Source organism: Barbatula barbatula, assembly GCF_947034865.1.
Source record: "Barbatula barbatula genome assembly, chromosome: 14".
Taxonomy (NCBI): domain Eukaryota; kingdom Metazoa; phylum Chordata; class Actinopteri; order Cypriniformes; family Nemacheilidae; genus Barbatula; species Barbatula barbatula.
The window spans coordinates 2,175,182-2,196,488 of NC_136777.1; the positions used below are offsets into that span (position 1 = coordinate 2,175,182).

The following is a 21,307-nucleotide window of genomic DNA, read 5'->3' on the forward strand; positions in this document are numbered from 1 at the left end:
TAACTTCAAAATGACGTCACCATGACGCCACCATAACTTCAACATGACGTCACCATGACGCCACCATAACTTCAACATGAAGTCACCATTACGCCACCATAACTTCAACATGACGTCACCATGACGCCACCATAACTTCAACATGACGTCAACATGACGTCACCATGACGCCACCATTACTTCAACATGACGTCACCATTACGCCACCATAACTTCAACATGACGTTACAATGACGCCACCATAACTTCAACATGACGTTACAATGACATCACCATAACATCAATATAACGTCAAAATAACTTCAACATAACTTCAACATAACTTCAACATAACGTCACCATAATGTCACCAAAACTTCAACATAACCTCACCATAACGCCAACATAACGTCACCATAACGTCACCATTACTTCAACATAACGTCAACATAACTTCAGGCCTGTCTGGAAAGATTCACAGCCAACTTTATCCTTCATGGTTCAAATAAATGTGATATTCACGTCAATATCACAGCAACTCTCTGATCTAAAAACTATGGACATCTATACAAGTCGAAAGAGATTTTTCTACACTTGGCAGGTGAAAAATGTCAAGCCCCACAAACACGGACATTAACACTATTACAATTGCTAACTGCTGGTGGATGGTGTTAATAAACGCATTACCTTTAAAAAGGTCACTAAAATCAGGTCGTATGTTCAAATAGCACAGATATTTTGGAAATAAAAAAGTAGGCCACCACAAACATGTAAAATTCAGCGAGCAGAGAACTGGCTAAAAACTAGGCTAAAACCAAGTTAGAGGAAGGCTGAAATGACTGGCAAGGCTGTTTTTAATGAAGCTAACATCGAGATACTATCAAGTGGTGAGTGAGGGTGGAGGGGTGGTTTAACAAGCCTAAAACCACCAAAACACACTCATAAGCTTTAAAACAACTCTACACTCTCTTTCCCCTCCATAATCCCTTTTATATTCCACTTTCCTAAGTTTAGGTCTTGTGCAAGTTGAGTATCTTTTGGGCCGTGGTTCTGGAAGGCCAAAGACCCATCGGCCTTTGAGAAATGACCATCAGCCAATCAGAGAGTTGTGAAAAACGATGTGAAGGGAAAGAGAACTTCTTTGCATGTGAGTGAGAGAGCGAGAGATCGTCATGTGACCCGAGCTTCACCAATCAGAAGGCGGGATTGCCATGAAACATCGTTGCCGCGGGAGCTGTGACCTCGGATACCTCAGACATGCGACTGACAGGCCGTTACCACGGAGATCACCGCTGCCAGAGCGTCAGACACCTGAAGTTTCAACTATCAGACTAAACCACGTTTATACGACTGCACCAACCACCACCAGTGAGAGAGAGCGAAAGAGAGACAGAAAGAGAGACAGTCTTCATCATCAGGTGAGTCCATCTCGGGGGTCGGTATCTCTCACTGGGTCTTGCTCTCTCGCTCTCGCTCGCTTTCACCACACAGCACATATGCAGTTCTGTTAGTCGGCTTGTGGCAAAAGATTCCTGTGGCATTCTCAAACCCCAAATTCTTGGTTGCAGGCAGTCTATGTAGTTCCTTTATTTCTCTCTCTCTCGAACTGTCGTCCTCCCAGGCTTGACTCGTCGAGGCAGCGGAGAGGCCAGTTCTTTTCCCTCCTGAACGGGACACATGGCTTCAAACAGCATCTTCGACACTTTCTCCAATTACTCATCCAGTTTGCTGCGAGGTAAGTCGCCCATCCGAACCTTCTCTTCCTCCTCTGCTGCTGTGGAGAAAACTTGTGACAGTTGTAACGTTCTTGTCTAGTCCTGGTGTGTGGTGTGACCGTGGCAGTTTAGCAGTTATGAACATGTGATTGTATGCGTGTGGGTTGTAGGCTACGTGGAGTACAAAGTCCTCTGAGAACTATCATCATGACACCTTTTCATGCGTTACTTATGCAGTTTGTAGCTTGACGGTTGACAGTAAAGACCTCAGATTTTGTATATTGATATGTATATATATATATATGTATATTTCTGTACTCTTGTGTAGCCTACTTTTAATATCTATGGTAGAAACATGAGGAACATTCATGAACGTATCACAAGGTCTTCTTAAATATAAACCATACGTTTCTGCCGGAATCCGCCATTTTAGCCAAATACGCAATTACTAGCATCCATATACCTGCAGATTGATGTTTGTTTTATAACGCCGCAGTGCAGACAGTCTGTTTGAAGCAGTTCCGATGGGTTTGGATCATAATGGGCTGCTCACCGCAAGCATTAGCACCATAAACGCACTCTTAGGGAGGAACCAGCTAGACCAACCTTTACTGGAACTCACAAACCAGTCAACTTGTGGAGCCAGGGCACTCTCAGCATCTCTGTGGTCGCTGTGTATATGTGTGGGTACGGGCCCAAGTCAACATTAGCCATTTACCGGCATTTGCATCTCCTGAGCTCCTTCTCCTCCATTTGTCACCATGGCAACGTCAACGCGTGTGATGAGGTGTTTCTTAGACTGGGACAGTTTTGTCTGGGACGTGTTGAAAAACAAACACAGAGACAAAGTATTATCTGTGTGTAATGCTCAGTAAGAGTGAGAAGGTTAATATTAATGTGTGTGTACATGAAATCAAAACTGGAGATACACTGTATATCTTTTTTGGGCTTTTTGGTACATGCAAAACAAAACCAAAATAACACCCTCCTCCATGCTGGTACAATACGAAACACAAAGCTTTCACAATCCAATCAATAACAAATAAATAAACTCAAATTCAGCCCTACTCATTAAATATTGTGTCCCAGCTATTTTGGTTTACAACTTATGGATTTTTCCCCTTAAATTGTTTTATTATTTGCAATGCTTGTGTTGTGCCATCGGTTAGACAAAGCAATAATCCCACTCCAGAGAACTGTATTCAGCTGCGGTAAAAATCATTGTAATGTGATTAATCTGATGAACTAATCAAATACGCCATTCATATTTCAAATAAATATTTTCAAGAAATATGGTTCATTAACTTTAACTATTGGTGTTTGACAGTTACCAGAAATCGAAGCAAACTGGTGCATTAAAACAGCTTTAAATGAGGCACATCCAATCAGAATTCAGAATGACTTTTTTAAAATCATAAAGTCATAATGAAGAGGCGGATCGCAATTCATTTCAAGAGGTGTCCGTTTATTCAGTTTCTGTTAGACAGATCCGTTGTTTTGAACAGTATTTCTGATTTAGTCTTAATATGACTTTGTTAACCAGTAAAACAGATGGAAAACAGATAAGATAATATAGTTAAAAAGCTATGGACTGATGGTTTATTTGAAGCGATTTTGGTTTAAGAAAATCTGAATATGGCGGGTAGAACTAAGTTATATTTGTCAAACTGTACGTACCCTAGTATTGTCACAAGGTATAAGAAGTGGTAATGAAAATTATGATAGCATGCCAAGAAAGTCATTACATTTAGAAAATGAATTTGGGATGATATCCACCAACCAACCGTGCAAAATAAGACAATAAACATATCGTGGCTGTCCTTCCGAAACTTTGGATGTCCAAATTCGCTCTGTTTCAGGACAATACTTACATACTTTGTCCACGTTGACAAGCACTGTTTATTGGTTTATTGTTTGCAAAGCTCGGTGACAAATACAAGGGGCGACTAATAATAATGATTTAAAAATAACAATCATAAAATATGGAAATAAGGTTTCAGAAGGATATCAAAGCAGAAGCAGATATCAAAAAGAAAACACGGCTCTAATCAGAACTCTGCACATCATTACAGAATATACAAAATCCTTCTTCAACTCAATTCAGTTGTGAAAATACAGCAAAAGGGAATTGGTTTAAAAGCCAGAAGTCTGAATCTTTCAACTATGCAGACATAGCACAAGCTTTAGAAGCGAAACACACTTTTGTCCATGAAATCTGACTTGCTTTAAAGATTATGTTTACACTAAATACATTTGAATGGTTTATCTGTCCCCGTCTGCCAATGGCCTCAGAGTCAAACCATTGGTTGAGCCGATATTGCTGGGTTGGACAAAACAACTTTTTGAAAATGCATCAGATCCGCAGTGTTCACCCTCTCCGGTGAAAACACACCACTTGTGCAATAATCTGAAATATGAAAAAAAGACATCACCTTTAAATTGATAACATTTCAATTATTTACTAGTTCTGGTACAACGTGCAGGTTAACAAAACAAGCAGGTTTTATTTTCACTCGACTTTAAACGCGAGCTTTATTGGGGAAGATGTCACGCATATTAAGTGTACAGTGAATGTGCGATACAGAACATGCTTGCATAACGGTGCACATACAAGAGAGAAAGTGTGAGAAAGAAAAAGAAAGACAAAGGCGAGTGTGTGTGTGTGCGTGTGTGTGTGCGTGTGTGCGTGCGTGTGTGTATCAGATGTATGTGATGCAGACTCTGTTTGCTTCTGCAGCAACCACAATGAGGTCACACCTGCTGCACTAAAGTGGCAATCTAAAACACACACACACATGACATATATAAATATAACTATACAAGCCTGTATACTTACATAAATGGACACACAAACATACACACAACAACATTTAAACACGCAAACAGTAGAAGTACATGTCCTCATGCATGTAAATACAACTCCAAATAAAAATAAAAAGTTTGACCCAAAAATGTACTTTACTCACCCTTATGTAACTTCAGACCTGTACGACTTTCTTCTGCAGAACACAAAAAAGTTTTTTTAAAGAATGTCCAAACAACACTGGCCCCCATTGACTTTCACCGTATGGAAACATTTCTCAAAATATCTTCTTTTGCGTCCCACGCTATGTTGGAAGACGATGTTTTGTCAAATCTGAACACCGTGATACCAATGAAGTCAGCAGGTCCTTTTTCCAGCAGAAACATCTGAGAAGCATAAGACTTCACCAACCTCTCCATTTGTTCACCATTTAATCTTAGGGCTGTCTATGTTGAAATGTGATGTTTTCAAAAGAGTAAAGGGCAAGTGAAGTGGGAAACTGAGGAAAGATTACAAGAAGAATTTCTTTAACTTTGAAGGTTAAAATGATGTGAGAAAAGATGATGTGGGAAGAGCAGGAGAACACATGGATAGAAAAGAGATACAGATGAGTCTTAAATGAGATGATGGCGATAATGTTACTCAATGCTTTCATAACATAAATGTGTCAGTACTTGCTTATAAGTGTGTAAAATCGATTGAGATATTGTATCAAATGGACAACAGCAAGTGAACACATCTTAAATATGCGAACATGCCTCCACAACATCCATGCACATGAACAAACACACACGAAGCGAACCAACCAATCAAAGCTGCCCAAATCTTCCAACTAATTCTTACTACTGACCTGACCTTACATAACTCTTAGAGCAGACAAAGCAAAACCTCTTGCTGTTCCATCAGCTCTAGCAAAAGAAAACATCTTTCATACAGCGTTCTGAAAACGTTCATGGCAGAACGTCAGGACTACCCCGAGCGTTCAGCCCGCAGATATGCCTGTGTGCTATGAAAGGCCTGCAAAACTCAAGTCAACTGCAAAGAGTTTATTAATTTCATAAACACATGGTTCGTGCTCCAATAAATTGATACTTCACCGCTCTGGACGACATTCAAAGGCTTTCGGCTGCCGCCCATTACCCTCGGCCCCCAAAATATCAGCATCCACAGCGAGAACTGAAATGTGTAACTGGATACGGAGGGTCTGGATATTGGACAGGGAAGAGTGTAATGAAAACTGCATGAGGGTCTCAGCGGAGGGTCCGGCTCCTGTGTCTAATTTAGCTCGGAACAATTCCTATTTATAAAGCGCGGGCTCTGGAGTTGATTAGGCAAATGTTCGCAATACGGGGAGTGTGGAACAGGGATTTCTTGTCGCTGCTCCGGCGGCCACTGATCTGAAGCAGTGAGAGGGAATCTAATCACTGTGATGAGTGAGAGAGATTTTCTCCTGTAATCGCACATCTTCTCTGACGGATCATTATTTGGCTTGCGTAGGAAGTTTTGAAAGCATGTGTTGTTTGAAGGGAACTTTAAAGGGTTTTCATGTGGGAAGATCTCTAATATCTAACATTTCTAATGTTTAGATCTTATAATGTGTTTTCTATGCATTTTTAAAGCTTTCCAAGACAGATTTTATGCGAATTCGTAACTATTTTATGAGTGAATTCATACAAATTTAATAAAAAATACAAAAACATACAATTCCTCGAAAAAAGCAACAACCAAGCCCCACCCCAAATCCTCTGTCCAAATCTAACCATCGCTAGAACGGCAGCAGATCGTACCAACGTACAAATGAAGAGTCTGTTTCTGAGTCGGGTTTAAACACAAAAAATGGCGACCGGCTTCTCTTATAAATACAAGCTAAAAAAAGATAACATAAAACATATTTTATCATTTTGCTGACCCTCATTCTTCTCAAACAGCAAAATTATACACTAAAAAGTTTAAAAACATAATAGGTGCTCCCTTCGTGAGCGCGGTGTTCTGTCCTGTGCTGATAGACTTCCTGTTGGAACAGGATGATGGGGCAGGAGTTATCTAAGGGCTTGTCTATTTTAAGTAGCCAACTGCTTTTAGTCTACATCACAGTCGCGAATCACGAGATAGTACTTCTTTGTAAAATAGTCAATGCAAGCACGCGATCCGTGTGTGCGTGTCTGTTCTGCCGAAGTGCAGAGTTAGTCTGTGTTTTCAGTACTGGAGTGTATGATTGTATGTGACAGCGGACTCTGGAGCGTGTGCTAAACACATTACCACAACACAGACAGATTAAGAAACAAGAGGTGTATGTACGGTGGTCCTTACAAAACGACCTGCCATAATATGATGTGGTAGATGGATGTCAATGTCATTCATAACGTCTAGACGGGCTATTTTTGAGAGACCCTCACTACAGTGGAACAGATTTTAGGAGATGACTTGGAGCAGACGAGACGTGCGCTTCCAGAATATCCGCAGCATTGGAAAGCTCAGTGGAAATGCTCATAAAATCCTTTCTGTTTGATTTTTTGAGCATGTTAAAATAAATGTATCTAGCATCTCTATAGCTCACATGTTCCAGTGAGTAATGGACCGTTATGACCGGCTGGAATTCAACAGTACAGGACTTCTGACTACAAATATAATGACCGCTAATGTAGTAGGTTGATTCGGTCATGTGAAATATATTTGGGACTTAATAAACACCAGCACATTTTGGTGTACATATGCTGTCCTGGGTCTATATAGTAGAGAGTTCCCAAAGGGATTAAAACATCTAAACTATATGAATGTCTTCACATTGGATAACAGTATCAGAGAGATACAGAAAAAAAAGAATGCTTTAACTTATTTAACTTATCTTTCATTTTTTTTAAGTTACCACAGATATAGTCCATCATATAATAAATAGACACTAATATCTAATGGGTGGAAATCTTTTAAATGTTTATTTTCTTTTACAATACAATGCAATGACATTCTGACATTTTTAAGTGTGATGTCCAAATACTTGCAAAAAACACACTGGCAAACTACTGTATATCAACAGGCGATTTGACTCCATACTGTATTTCAGTGTTTGCATGCGATGTAAAGCCTAATTCATCGTCCATCCCAGAATAGAAGTGAGCTGATAACATCTGAATTAATTCTGCAAATCTACAGAGAAACACAGGGGTGTAACATTTAACACTTTTGTTTATGTCATGTTGAAGCATAAAAACAGCACTGAAGAGTGAGAGGAACTGAAAGGTTTACACCCCGACACTCTCAACCACACACATTATTAGCCAATATAAGTGATTTTTCTACCTTGTAAAGGGGCTTGGACTATCAGTCAAAACTCAGTCTGAATTTAAAAGCGCTGTGGAATAATATAGGCGGCATCTTTTATTCAAATGAGATAGATTAGAGCTGGACAGTCAGCACATCATCTGCACGAGAAGCAACAGTCCCTGTGAAACTGTCACATCGTATTTTCTCACCGTCTAAACACTTTCTCTTTCCTCGGCTTCAGAAGCACACAAAGTCATCTGTAGGTTGACTTTCGCAAGACTAAAACAACAGAACTTTCATAAATTTGAATGCGTATGTTCCGTATGTTTAGCAATTTGGGCCAAGTTTAATTCATGAGATATACAAATATCAAAATAGTCTTGCAAGCGCTGAAATGATGAGCTTACAGGAATTGTGACCGTACTAAGAACATGTTGAAGAAAACTTGTGCAGAGCCACAGACCACAATCATTTTATCAGAAAGAGGAGATTCTGGACAGTCTGTATTTCACGTGTTATTTTAAGCATGTATGAGATGTTGTGAGTCTTACTGTGGTGTTTTGGTTTCGTGTCAAAATGAGTTACACATATAAAAGAAAAATTCTAAACTTTTAACCACAGAGCCGTACACCTGCTTTTTTAATACTGATAAGCTTGTTTTCCATTAGCATCAATGTCAGACTTCTCCCAACACCTGAATATTCTCTGTTTCAAGCAAACAACACACAGACCCTCCCTAACAACATCAGTTTTACAGTTTTAAAAGAGACTCCACCAAACTGCAAACACTTTGTTCACAGCATAAATTTATGAAATAATACATATTTTAAAATAAATATGGGCTAACACGGTGTGTACACCGGATGCGACACAACCAAAGACATAAGAAACACATTAGAACCCAATATCTCTCATTTAAAATTGTCCACACTAGATGCGCGGAACGTGAACAACCCATTATGAACAAGCAGGTTGTCATGCCGCGTCCAGTGTAGACACGGTGTAAGACTACAAACTTTAAAATAAATCATAATGTAGATACAAACCTGGAAAAAATATTTTCATAAATCAATTTCTCAACAAATTTAGCAAAAGGTGTGCACATGACGTCACGGCGCGACGCGCCAATGGAGGGCAGGAAGGGATTTTCTCAATAGGAATTCGTTATAACAAACTCAACCTGTGTTTTGCGCCATTTTTGACTGTTCACATCGATCAACCTTGAAAGGTGTTTTTATTGTGTAGCAAAAGTTGATGTTCATGAAGGGGGAACATGAGAGTATTGACTGAGATAAAAGTGGCTTGTAAATCTGAATCTGCGGTTGGGATGAGCCGGATGACTTTCTAAAACGCTTAACAAGGTTTAAAGTACCCGAACAACGACCAGGTGAACTCAAATTTACTGCTCAAGAATCTTGTCATGGTGCTGCAAAGAACGAGTCCTGATTTAACGGATCTCGCCCATATAAGTCTATTATAATGAAACAGCTTAATGTACTGAAACAACGACCACTTAAAAACAAATTTCTATTAGACCTTACTTAAAATAAACACCGAAAGGACAAGATCCCGGATACAGGCGGCTGAAATGAGCTTCCTCCGCAGGGTGGCTGGGCGATCCCTTAGAGATAGGGTGAGAAGCTCGGTCACCCGCGAGGAGCTCGGAGTAGAGCCGCTGCTCCTCCACATCGAGAGGGGTCAGCTGAGGTGGCTTGGGCATCTGTTACGGATGCCTACTGGACGCCTTCCTCGGAAGGTGTTCCGGGCCCGTCCGACCGGGAGGAGACCCCGGGGAAGACCTAGGACACGCTGGTGGGACTATGTCTCCCGGCTGGCCTGGGAACGCCTCGGTGTCCCCCCGGAAGAGCTGGAGGAAGTGTCTAGGGTGAGGGATGTCTGGGCATCTCTGCTTAGACTGCTGCCCCCGCGACCCGGTCCCGGATAAGCGGAAGAAAATGGATGGATGGATGGAAAATAAACACTAGCTACTGTTAAAAGAACAAGCATTTATTCCAGTCTCACGTTAAGCTTGTTACTCATTAAAGTTCTTTATAAAGAAACCACATAATGTGGCTTAAGGCAGCGACAAACTGAGAACATAAAACTTTTCTGTTATAATGTTTATGTTTGATATCAGTGAAAAACAAATATATTTATTTTGGTTTTCTGTGGTTGTTGTTTTGCTACGTTAAGCTGTTTCCTTATAATGGACTTCTATTGGGAAGAAAAGCTTATCTTACTCCAAGGGCTTGTTCTTTCAACGGAATCTAGTATTTATTACAAGTAAGGTTTGACAGAAATCTGGCCTTACCTGGTCATTGTTCAGGTCCTAAATAAGGGACTGAGTTTGTGATAGTGAATTCCAATGGAGGAAAATCGCACGCTGCCCTCCAGCCGCGCCTCGTGCGTCATAAAACCATGTGACTGCACACGACCTATTCCAAGCTCTTCCAAGAAACAATTTCAGTTCTCAATGTTTACTTTCTATACTTTTGGACACTTGTACACATTTCTTTTTAATGTCTGTGGACAGGACAGGGGAGCGGGAATGGCACATGGCTCCCGAGACAGCAATCTTACTCGGGTCGCCGTGAGCGCACAGGCTCTACAATATAAAAAGTGATATAAGGACAACCCAGCAATTGGGTTAAAATAACCCAGCATTGAAAATATGAAAATATCAACATTTCAGCCTCCAGCAGTACATGCTGGAATCACCCCGAATATAAAAATAACATCTACTATCATGCAAAAAAATACTAAAGTTTAAATAATATAATACATAATATATCATCAACGTTGCTGTTTGCATCTCTGAAGGTGTGCTCAAAATTGGAATTAAATGAGTATGCCCTGAAGCGTTCACACACAATCATTTAATATAGCGTTAAACTCTCTGATGCATCACCGGCTCCTCCGTGATCATCTGAAATCATGCAGGACTGACATACTATAGAAAACAAGAGTATGAGAACTCACACAAACGAAAATCATCTTCAAACCCCTCCCTTCCCCTCTCCCTTATTTGCCAAAGTGCAATAAAACAAGTTAATTATGGCGTTGAAAATATGAGGATAATGATAGGATATAAGATGATGGTTGCCTGGAGGTTATGAGTTTTTTACTCTCTCTCTGTCGTCTTTTTATTTTCTCAGCTTGCTAAGGCGCCTTTCCCAGAAAAAGACAAAGTTGTTTACAAGCAACTGACTTGATAATGGGAGCTTTTCATGTTCATCCTCGCGAACGAAAAACATCTCCAACTTCATTTTGAGTAAACATAATTATTTCAATGCACTTACAGATACTCCGCCATATTTCGCCATACGGGAAAATTAAAATGTGGTATTTGTTTAAGCTCATGTCATTTCAACAGTGTGTTATTTTCTTTCACATTACAGTAAAAGCATAACAAAAGTAGTACAGTACATATGACTAATGATACAGGTTCAAAGACATCTTTTGAGTAAACCCTTCCTTTAGTTTCACAAAGGACAGTTTGTTGTCTATTTTGGCAGAATTTACATGTTTACATGTAGTCATTTAGCAGAATATCATCATGTATTGGTGCTTCAAAGAACCTAGATGTCAAACAGTGATCTGAAACCCTGTAATAGAAAGCCTTTAACCTAACTCCAAAAATGACCAATACACCAATACAAGAACAATATAAAAGCTTAAAATAATATTTGAAGAGACTCAAGAACAGTTTAAAGTGTATGTGGATATCATTTTGAAACAAAGCGACTACTTAAGTTTCAAGCTAATGTATAGACACCCAAAAAAAACAACCACGTCCACACACAAGCATTCAATTTCACGAAGCTACTGTAAACACGGTGTATATTTCAGAAGGACTGCTGCCATTCGGCATCTTTAAACAGATCATAAATCAAGAGTCCTTTAGAAAGGTGGCCATTTAATTCATCTGATGAGTTAGTCATTTTAGTTTCCCTAGTTTAATTTGAGAATCTCTCTCAACACCAATTGCACAATGTTTATTTGAACTGAAATAACACTGTGAGTGTGCTCGTGTGTGTAGCTATTGCTGTGCCTTTGTGTGGAAAAGCCCCAGACAAACAGCCAGGGATTCCCCCTGAACACACAAGCTTTCTCTCTTCCTATTCTTTCTCTGTCCTTCCGTGTCTGGGCTTTGGTCAGGCTGTCTGGATTCTCTCACGACATTCCCATGCAGACACACTCACACAAACTTAAGCCGCGCACTTTCTTTCTCGCAGACAGATGATACACATCATCTGACTTGTTATGTCACAGTGGTGACTTGGCAAATTCGTCCCACCGAGAAAACTTCTTGACAAATTTTCACACTGTCACTTCCTATTGGACATTCCATCCTAGACTGTAACGCTCTTGTCTTCTGCAAGAGAAAGATTGAGGAAGTCCCCAAATTTGCAGCGCCATAGAGATTTTACCGTGCAAACTGTGTCATTTTACTAGAAATACTGACCATAATTGTAAATGAGTCAAATAAAAAAAGACATACAGTACATGTTTTTGCCAGACAATTTGATCATTTGTTTATTGCGTTCTTGTGACACGTACAAGAAAGAAGTACAAATCACAACAGATGCTTTCTGTACTAGACGGTTTGTATTTCATTGCTTTGAACTGCAAATCGACGAGAGTCAAACTATATTTCTAACAAATGTATTATGTTGTTATTTAAGTTATCAGCCAACAAGCAATTTGCCGTTTTTTATTGCACTTGGTGCTTGGAGAGTATTCATTTTGTACTTTATTTCTTCTGAATAGGACCTCACACTAAACCATACACCAGAGGTTTCCCTCATCCGGGGGTTCGCTAGGCCACCAGGGTGGGGTCGTAAGACTTCCAGAAATGTTTTTTATTATTAAGAATAACGTATTTAATCAGTAAGTGTAACAAAGCAATAGCAGTTAAGTTCAAAATAAAACCATACAAATAAAAGACATCAGCCTTTGGAATTTGCTCATCCTCGATCGTGACCCCTGAGATGGTCACATTAGCAACCGCATTAGGTTAGGTGCAGCAAGTCAATTTACAGCACCACGTTAAACATTCCCTTATGTGCATTATTTTTCAGGCTTTAAATTCAGTACATTTCAATTTTTAGAATTGAAACGTTGATTAATATCGACCAAAGACAACGCAGGGAGGCGGAGATGCGCCGCTGATAAAATGGCCTCGTCCTCAGGTGCGAAAAGAGGCTGGCATTTGCATAAAGAGGACATCTTGATTTAGTATGTTTAGGCACCTCTGAGGATAGTGGGGGCCTCGAGTCCCGGCAAAGTTTGGGAACCCCTGCCATACACTATAGACAAACGTATTGGAACAAGTTTTCTCGTGAACAGGTTCGACTACTTAAGACATTACTGTGAACACAAATCTTAATGCTACAGCATGTAATGATATTCAGGAGAACCGTGTGTTTTGGGAACCTCCTCTATTCAGAAAAATAACAATAATACAAGCAAAATTCCAAAGAAATAACTGATAAAGTCTTGTGTGAACTTGACTGAAACACCTTTGAGTCAAACACTTAAACCTAAACCCATCAATGAATTTATACAGGGCTACAGTCATTCCAAAACTGGTGCAATACTTTTGTATATTTTTGAATATTTTATGACAACAAAGATAAATTATATATTTTAATATTAATCATATAAAATATTATATTATTGACAGTTTGTTTTCCAAAAATGTGCTCTCACTTCATTAGACACAACTAGTCAAATACACACAATCTATAATCATTTTGTGGTTGATGTAGGTTTTCTCTTTGAATGAACAAATTAGCCTTTATCAACATATATGTAGTTTTAAGTTTTATTGATTATATTTGATTTTTCAAGGACTATTCAGTTTTTAATCAATAACATACACAAGGTCCAATTAAAAAAATTGGCATACATCGTAATAGGAAATTTAATAAAAATAATGCTGGGGGGAAATGAAAGAAAATATACGTCATTAAGTTAGATAGTATTATTGTAAGTTTTTCTCTATGCAATGTACACTGATGTCAGTGGATTGTCAGAAATTATCAAATATTCAATCTAAGAATATTTAATTTAGGAATATTATTATTTTAAATATTGTTATTAGGAATGGGAGCCCACAATTACAATATACCAGAACAATTTGCAATAAAAATCTAAGTATATTTAAAGGCGGGGTGTCCGATTTCTCTTAGCCGTTGGTGATGTTAAAATCACCAAAACAAACACATCCCCACCCCCTTCCTTCGCTTTCGCCAGCGCTCGACTCCAGTAAAAGTTTGTTTTGGTACTTGGCCCGACTTTGCCTAAACAAGCGTAATTCGGAAAATCCCCCCGCATTTAATATAGGTATATTATTGTTATTATTATATTGTTTTCAGGACTGGGAAGCCTAAAATTGCCTAAAACATTCTGCAATAAAAACGTATGGAAAGAATATTTTTGTTAAAATATGTTAACGTGCATGTGTGTTGTTAAATCAGCAGTCTCCCAGTGAGTAATAGGGGCAAGGAACCAGAACTCCAATATAGATGTGTATAAGATTGGAGAAAAAGAAAACCTTGAGAAAGTCCGGACTCAACCGGGAGAGCCAGTTCTCCTCTGACATATTGAAATAGCACTGCAGCAGAGAAAAGAGAAAAGAATTACTGTTAACTGTGAGATTCATCGGAAAGATTCATCTGAATTTAACAAGGAATGCTGTCAATTCAATACAAGTCTTTAAAACGATAAAAAAAACATCACAATGCTACCATGTTGTGAATCAGTAACCGTTACACCCCCATAAATGAACAGCAGTGTGAAAACTCAACTTTGGCCCCCTGACAAGACGTCAAACTTGGCAAGCGCAACAGACGTGATTAAACACACACCGGGTGCGATAACAAACCCATTTCAGAGCTTTGTCATTAAGCGGCTCAATGCTAAAGCCTGGTATATTGTACATGTGCTTGAATTCATTAGCACAAATCTTATTAGTTTCCAACACTCTTAGTGTCTTAAACACGCTGGAAGACCAGAAGTAGAAAACAGCAATCAAAAGCCACAACAAAGAAAGTTTGAGAGAAAGACTTGGAAATGGACAAATGGAACCAGTGTCACAGAGGCCTCCAGGTCTTAACCTTGAACCGATCAGTCTAACATGACTTCCCCTAGCGTGTGCATTAAACCTTGCAAAAAACAGCATTACAATCATGCGTGTTTACAGCACGTCATCACGAGCACATGCTCTGACAAGCGCGCTTGTTTTGATGAATACCTCTGTTTAATGTCGACCTAGTTTTAATTCTCTCATTCCTTTCATATACTGCATACCTCCTGCCTCGCACACGCTTACAGAAAAAAAGATAAACATGTGGCTTTCGTTGCAGGCAGGAATGAAAGACAACATTCCATATGCGACCACATGAAAGCCCCCCCCCCCATATCTCACACCATTTTTTCCTGTCGTTCTCCTCCACCGCTATCACACGTTCTCTTTCTTTTCTGCTAAGCTTTTTAACTTTCCTGTTTCAGACCAAATGGCTTCTTTTAAATCAACCAACGTTCTGTCTGGTGCATTTTCAGTCGGTTGCTCTCGGTTGTCTTTATTTCTTCGATTTGCCTGTCTCTCTCTCTGAGTTAGGGCCCACCACACACAAACACAAAGGGACATTGTGTTCCGGGTAAAATGTGGTTAGCAGACGCTGGTGTGCAGCCCCAGCGGTTGCTGGCAGGCAAACGCACTTCCTAACGCTGCCGGCACAAGAGCTCTTGTTTTGGGAAAGCCCTGAGTTATGGTGGTTGCGGTGTGGAGCGTTCATAAAAGCGGGACGTGGCTTATTTTGGGAGCCAGCGGGGCGGAGTGTGAATTTAGGCCCACCGCAAGGTCGCCCCTGGATCTCTCTCTTTCTCTCTCCCTCATTAAGACGTTCGTACATCCATCTATTGTCAGGGTGGGACCACCATGTGCCCACTGCAACTTACCTCTCACTCACTCCATCAGAATGGTTCCAAACGGTATGAAAATACGTCTCTATCCAGCGCCCGGGGTCCATTCCAGAGTCTTTGAAGTTTCCTGAAGGATCAGACTTCCCAGCGCTTGTGGAGAATTTCTGCGGTTCTGCTGTAAAAATAGACCCGGATTATTGAACTGTGTGCCAGAGGAATAATCTACAGGATTGATCGTTACATAGAGATTTGTGTTATATGGGTGAATCTTCAATTAACTGAACTTTTCCGTTCCTGTGGAGGACAGATTGTTGTGTTAGTGCTGCTTATGTTTCTTTTAAATGAAGGTTTGGAGTGATGCGTGATATGTTATAATATAAGTAAGCCATGCAGAAGGTTATTTCCTGGTGGGGTGGAAATTGCGGCCCGGTTTCACAGACCGGGCTAAACTGAAGTAAGACCTAGACCTTAGGTAAAGTCGTATATTTGTTTAGAAAATACCTCAGAAAAAAATAGCACTGACTAATTTTAAGATATGCAAGTTTCCTCAAGACGGCTCAAACTTTACTCTGAGATTAGATTTAGAGGAACGGTTCACCCCAAAATAAACATTCTGTCATCAATTATTTACCCTTGTTGTTCCACTTCTGTTCAAATGTCTTTGTTCTGATGAACACAGAGAAAGATATTCGGAAGAATGCTCGTAACCAAACAGTTCTTAACTACCATAGTACAGGAAAAATCACAATTAGATAACCTCAACCCTTTAACATTTTCAACTAAGCATCATTGAATATGTTTACTAAGCGATTTACGTTGTGCGGACTGCTGGCTGGTCGCCACAATGTAGGTCGATCACAGGTTTTACCATTATTGTAAAACAAGACCCCGTTACACACACACAGGCCTTCATAAGGCTGTGAGGTCAGGGTGATGACTCTGTGTGCATGACATCATAACATGCGACACAATCATGATGATATTATGTGTTGTAAACTGCTACAGGTCAACCACAATCAGACACACGAAAACCACTTGGTCAACAACATGATTTTACTGAAATTCTACACTGCCACCACATATGAAAGAACAATTTTCAGACTGCTTACTTTTACACAATAGTCTCAGACCGTGCATTTCTGGCTTGAGAGTCATGTTTTGGAAATGAGCTCAAAGAGATCCAGCGCAGTGGAAAATGACCTCGGCCTGCTGTTTATTCCTGGGCCATACTGGTAGCTCAAAACTGTATATGTACATACAGAAACACACATTGATTCAAAGATGTTTTAAAGCACTTTAGTCCGACACTCTTACAAAATAAACGCTTCTACTAGTTAAACTTACAAGACAATGCTCACAAAGTTGTGTGAAATGTGTGCAGATTTTGAACTGGCATTGAAGATGTTAGACAGACTGTGTGATGGTGAGAATCAGACCAAACGTTGTTCGGATGTTTCCTGTGTCTCCTGTCAGAGATGTTTGAGATAGATGTTCAACACACTTAAAGCAACCTCTGTAACCCCCTCTAGAGGCCGGGAGGACAATTATCTCACCCCGATGCTAGTTTAAATCCAACTGCAAGAGGAAATCACATCGTAATGTCTCCATAAAACAGCATTTGATTTATTCCTCAAGGGATGCAGCGGAGTCTCAATATTGTACTCAGCCAAACTAACGGTGTCATAAATCTTTGGACTTTTCTACCACAAACATTACCTCGGATGTCTCGCTGGAAAACATTTCCTGCGTGCGCTATGAAAGAATTGTTTTGATGACACGATTCATCTGGCGTTTTTCAGACGTCTCATAGAACTTCTCCATTATAGGCATTGAGCATGTATTATAAGACAGAGTTCCTGGTATATGCTTTTTACACAATGCTGCATAAAACAGTAAAAGAAGTAATAATGCCTAGTCACATGTAGTCATGTTCTATAATAATGTATTATTTAAATATTAATCCATGACTGTGGCATACATGCAAACATCAGAATTGTGGATGAGTGTTTTTGGACACTTTTTAGACTTTATTCAATAAAGAAACATCTTATGAAAGAGAATATGGCATTAATTCTGTGCTTTGCGAGAGAGCGTATAAAATAATTGTTTGTTTTACATTCACTGAAGAGACCCATGTGACTTCATCCGTAATATTCAAAGGGCAATAACACAACTCAGCTTCATCCACCAACAAAATATGCTTTGATGTGACACGCTTTACTTGAAATATAAAACAAATTACGGCTCAGAATGACTCACTCGCCGCAAGATTCACTGTATTTGACAAAGGCGGTAAAGCCTCATTATCTTTATACTGCAAATGTTCCATTAATAGAGAGTTTGGCATCAATTTCCTTCAGCTTGAATGAACATAGTCCTTTACAAACCGTCAGCCGAATACCGTCTGAAAATATGACATCACAATCGAGATCCTCTCTCACGGACAGTCACAGGACAGGGCCATGATGTCATCAGGGACACCTGATATGAGGTGGGGCCGAAATTCAAACGCGTAAACGGTAGATTTGGAGTCGACTGCAGGTCATCCGTGCCGCTTTCTCAGGCAGACGAACCCGCAGCTGAAACACAAGGAGACAGTGTAAGGAAGGAATGCTCTCTGCGGCTACCAGACTTGCTCCCTCTGTAATTTGTAAACGTAGAAATGTGCCGCCGCCCACGGTGGGGGGAAGATAGCAAATCCACAGACTTATGTCAGCATTTTACTCCATGATTTGATTTTTATCTGCGGGTATGAAGGCCAGAGCCTGTGTGTGTGTTGGGGGTGATGGTAATGTTGAAGTAATGTTTTACCAGTGTGGAGCACATATCTGTGGTTTCTTCAGATTCTGTATTCTTCAGTGTTGCTTTTGCATGAACTTTAACGTGTTCTTTTTGCATTTGTGTTTGCATGCTATTACTGTTCTCGTGAAGGCATACTATTTATATAAACTAAACTCAAACTGCATTCAAGGTGAAGAAGGGTGGGCATATGAACTGTTCGACCTATGTTAAGTCAGTCGTTTGCTTATGAAGTACAATGGAGCATGTTTTTTAAATGTTATAATGTCATGTAACATTAAAAACTAGAGCCATTTTAGTTGAGAACAAAGTTTGTTTTGATCCTGAATCATCTGCCTGGGGCAAAAAACTCCCCAACGCAAAAGGCCTCTGATGTAGTGAAGTAGGCTAAATACAGCGACAATTCACATATTACAAATCTTGTACTAAATGCAAAAAGTTTTAATATTGCAACGTATTTTTTGTAACATTTTGAGTCAAAACATAATCACTTTATGTGTTCATTTACATCACAAATCAAGTTAATAGAAGGATGTTTGACACCTGGATCTCCATTAGTCAATGTTTTGCACAAAATGAACATAGTCAATATATTTTCTGATTATTAAGCTATTGCAGTTCAGGTATTCTGCATCTATAGTGTTTTCTATTCAATAACCTCGACCTGTCTTCAATGACTTCATAGATCAGAAAAACTCAGGAAGTCATGCATTTGGGAAGGTCAGGTGGTATTTGCTCAAATTAAACATCAGTTTTGAACCCCTAAGCCTTTGGCCTTTTTGTACCCTGCAGTGCAGAATGATGGCATCTAATAGTGTGGTTACAGCTTGTGTCTTATTTTTCATTCTTTGAACTTAAGTCTGTTTATTTCAGGGTTCCTGCCCCTTTGTCTCCCCTCACATCATTTCTCAGCGCGCGATGACTCTTTGTCCCGTGTAAGCGATGTGCGTTTGACGCGGGCTGATCGGATATCACAGGGACGCGCGTCATTAGGGAGAGCGCGTTGCTGCGCGACTGTAACCGTAGAAACTGCGCGCGGACTCTGAATGTGACAGGCGCGCGGAGTCAGTCTGTGCGCGTGCGGTCACGTATTAATAATGAACAGATGCTGAAATATCCGCAATATATGCATCCGCAGCGCCCTCGAAACAACGTCCCCCGACAGACGATCCTTGCAAACAGACGTTTGGGGTTTTGCGGGGGGTTTTCGTGGCTCTTCTGGAGGTTTTGAAGGTTTTTCAAACTTTATAAGTGCATGAAACATTCAAGGCCTATAACGACACATATTTTACTATACTTAAATACCAATATTTAAGAATGTGCATATGTGCATGAGATGTCCTTTAAGAGATATAAGCTGCGTGCAGTAGGCCTACTTATGAGGATGGATGTATTGACTCTCAGCATCTCGCACGACATTTGAGACACAACGGACAGAGTGAAATATAAAGACGAGAAAAGTAAAAGAGAAAGATACAAATTGCAATTGATCTAGCAGATGCTGACGAAACTGTGGTGCTAAAGATCTCGGTTTGAGATGTGTAGATTTTGGTTTTACTATTTGTGTGGCTAAGACTTTGACTTCCCATCTAGACTAGTGATATTTTTTCAAACACAAAGATGAAGATTAAGAAATGAAAGTATGAAATAAACATGAAACTTAAATTATACAGGAGTGAGCTTTTATTGCATTATTAATAAAACGAATTATTAAAATAATAATTCAATTGATTATTATTATGTTGTTGTCATTCTCATGCAAAGCATGTCATAAATTAACGCTGATGTTGTATTTGAGGTATAATTATTTAACACATCTGTGTTTATTTGACTTTAATGGTAAGTGGATGTTCTTTCCATGTAACCGAACGCTGGTTTTAAACTTAGCTCATCTTAGCACGTGAGCCGCAGAATTTTGGCACGAATTCTGCAAGCACGGGTTAAACCTCAAACCCTCTTCACAGCGCCTATATAACTCACTATTCACGAATACACACACACACCAAATAAACGAAAATAAATAATTTCGTTGAATTTAATTTGATGTATAATCAATTGGCTTTAACGTGAAATTATTCAATAATGTATGTAAATATAATAAATAATATTGTTATAATATATTTGTATTATTAGGTAGATTAAATGTGTTTTGGAAAACTGAACCCCAAATAGGAAAACGTCATTTCTATGGGTTCAATACATTTAGTCTAAGTAAAGTAAAAACTATCCAGTTATTACAAATTATTTTAAGCACAAATTATCAAACTATTCATTTCTGGATCGTCTTCCATTTTTATTTTGTATTTTTACGTTTTGCCTGTTAGATTTAGAGGTGGAATATAACCTAATTGTAAAACATGTAAAAATTGCTTCCTCTTTATTTTCCTACAAATCATTTTTCCAAGTCATTTTTTTAAGGAGGGAAAATTAATACTTTCTTGAATTCATTAGATTTTGTCATAATTCTGTTAGTTATAAAATTCAACAAAGTATTTTAGGTTATGCATCATCACAAACACTATTCAGAAGACTCCTTAACTTCATAGAAAAGGATTAACTTAACCTGCTATTAACTTTGTGTGTGGGTTTCATCTCATTCGGTGTCTCTTTAATGTGCTTTAATTTCCAGCCCGAGGCACATTGCAGGCTTTAAAACGACACATGCGCCTACTAGTGGTGACAGTGTAATTCAGGGCGTGTCGACCACACCAGAACTCATTCGATTTTAATTAATAACCATGTACAATCCTAACCTTATGAAATCCTCTATCATAATTATGTTTCTTGTTGTGCAAGGGCAATTATAAAAGCGCATTTTATT

The 21,307-nt window shown here is 39.3% G+C and overlaps 1 protein-coding gene across 1 annotated transcript in view; it reads left to right on the forward strand.

The window, feature by feature from the left end:
* The first annotated feature begins 1,223 nt into the window (after positions 1-1,223).
* Positions 1,224-21,307, forward strand: part of runx3 (RUNX family transcription factor 3) — a 47,443-nt gene continuing 27,359 nt past the window's right edge. The window contains exons 1-2 of the mRNA XM_079473248.1: positions 1,224-1,397; positions 1,601-1,714. Of these exons, the coding sequence (XP_079329374.1) occupies positions 1,657-1,714 (58 nt within the window). The 5' untranslated portion in view covers positions 1,224-1,397; positions 1,601-1,656. The remainder of the gene's footprint in view (positions 1,398-1,600; positions 1,715-21,307) is intronic.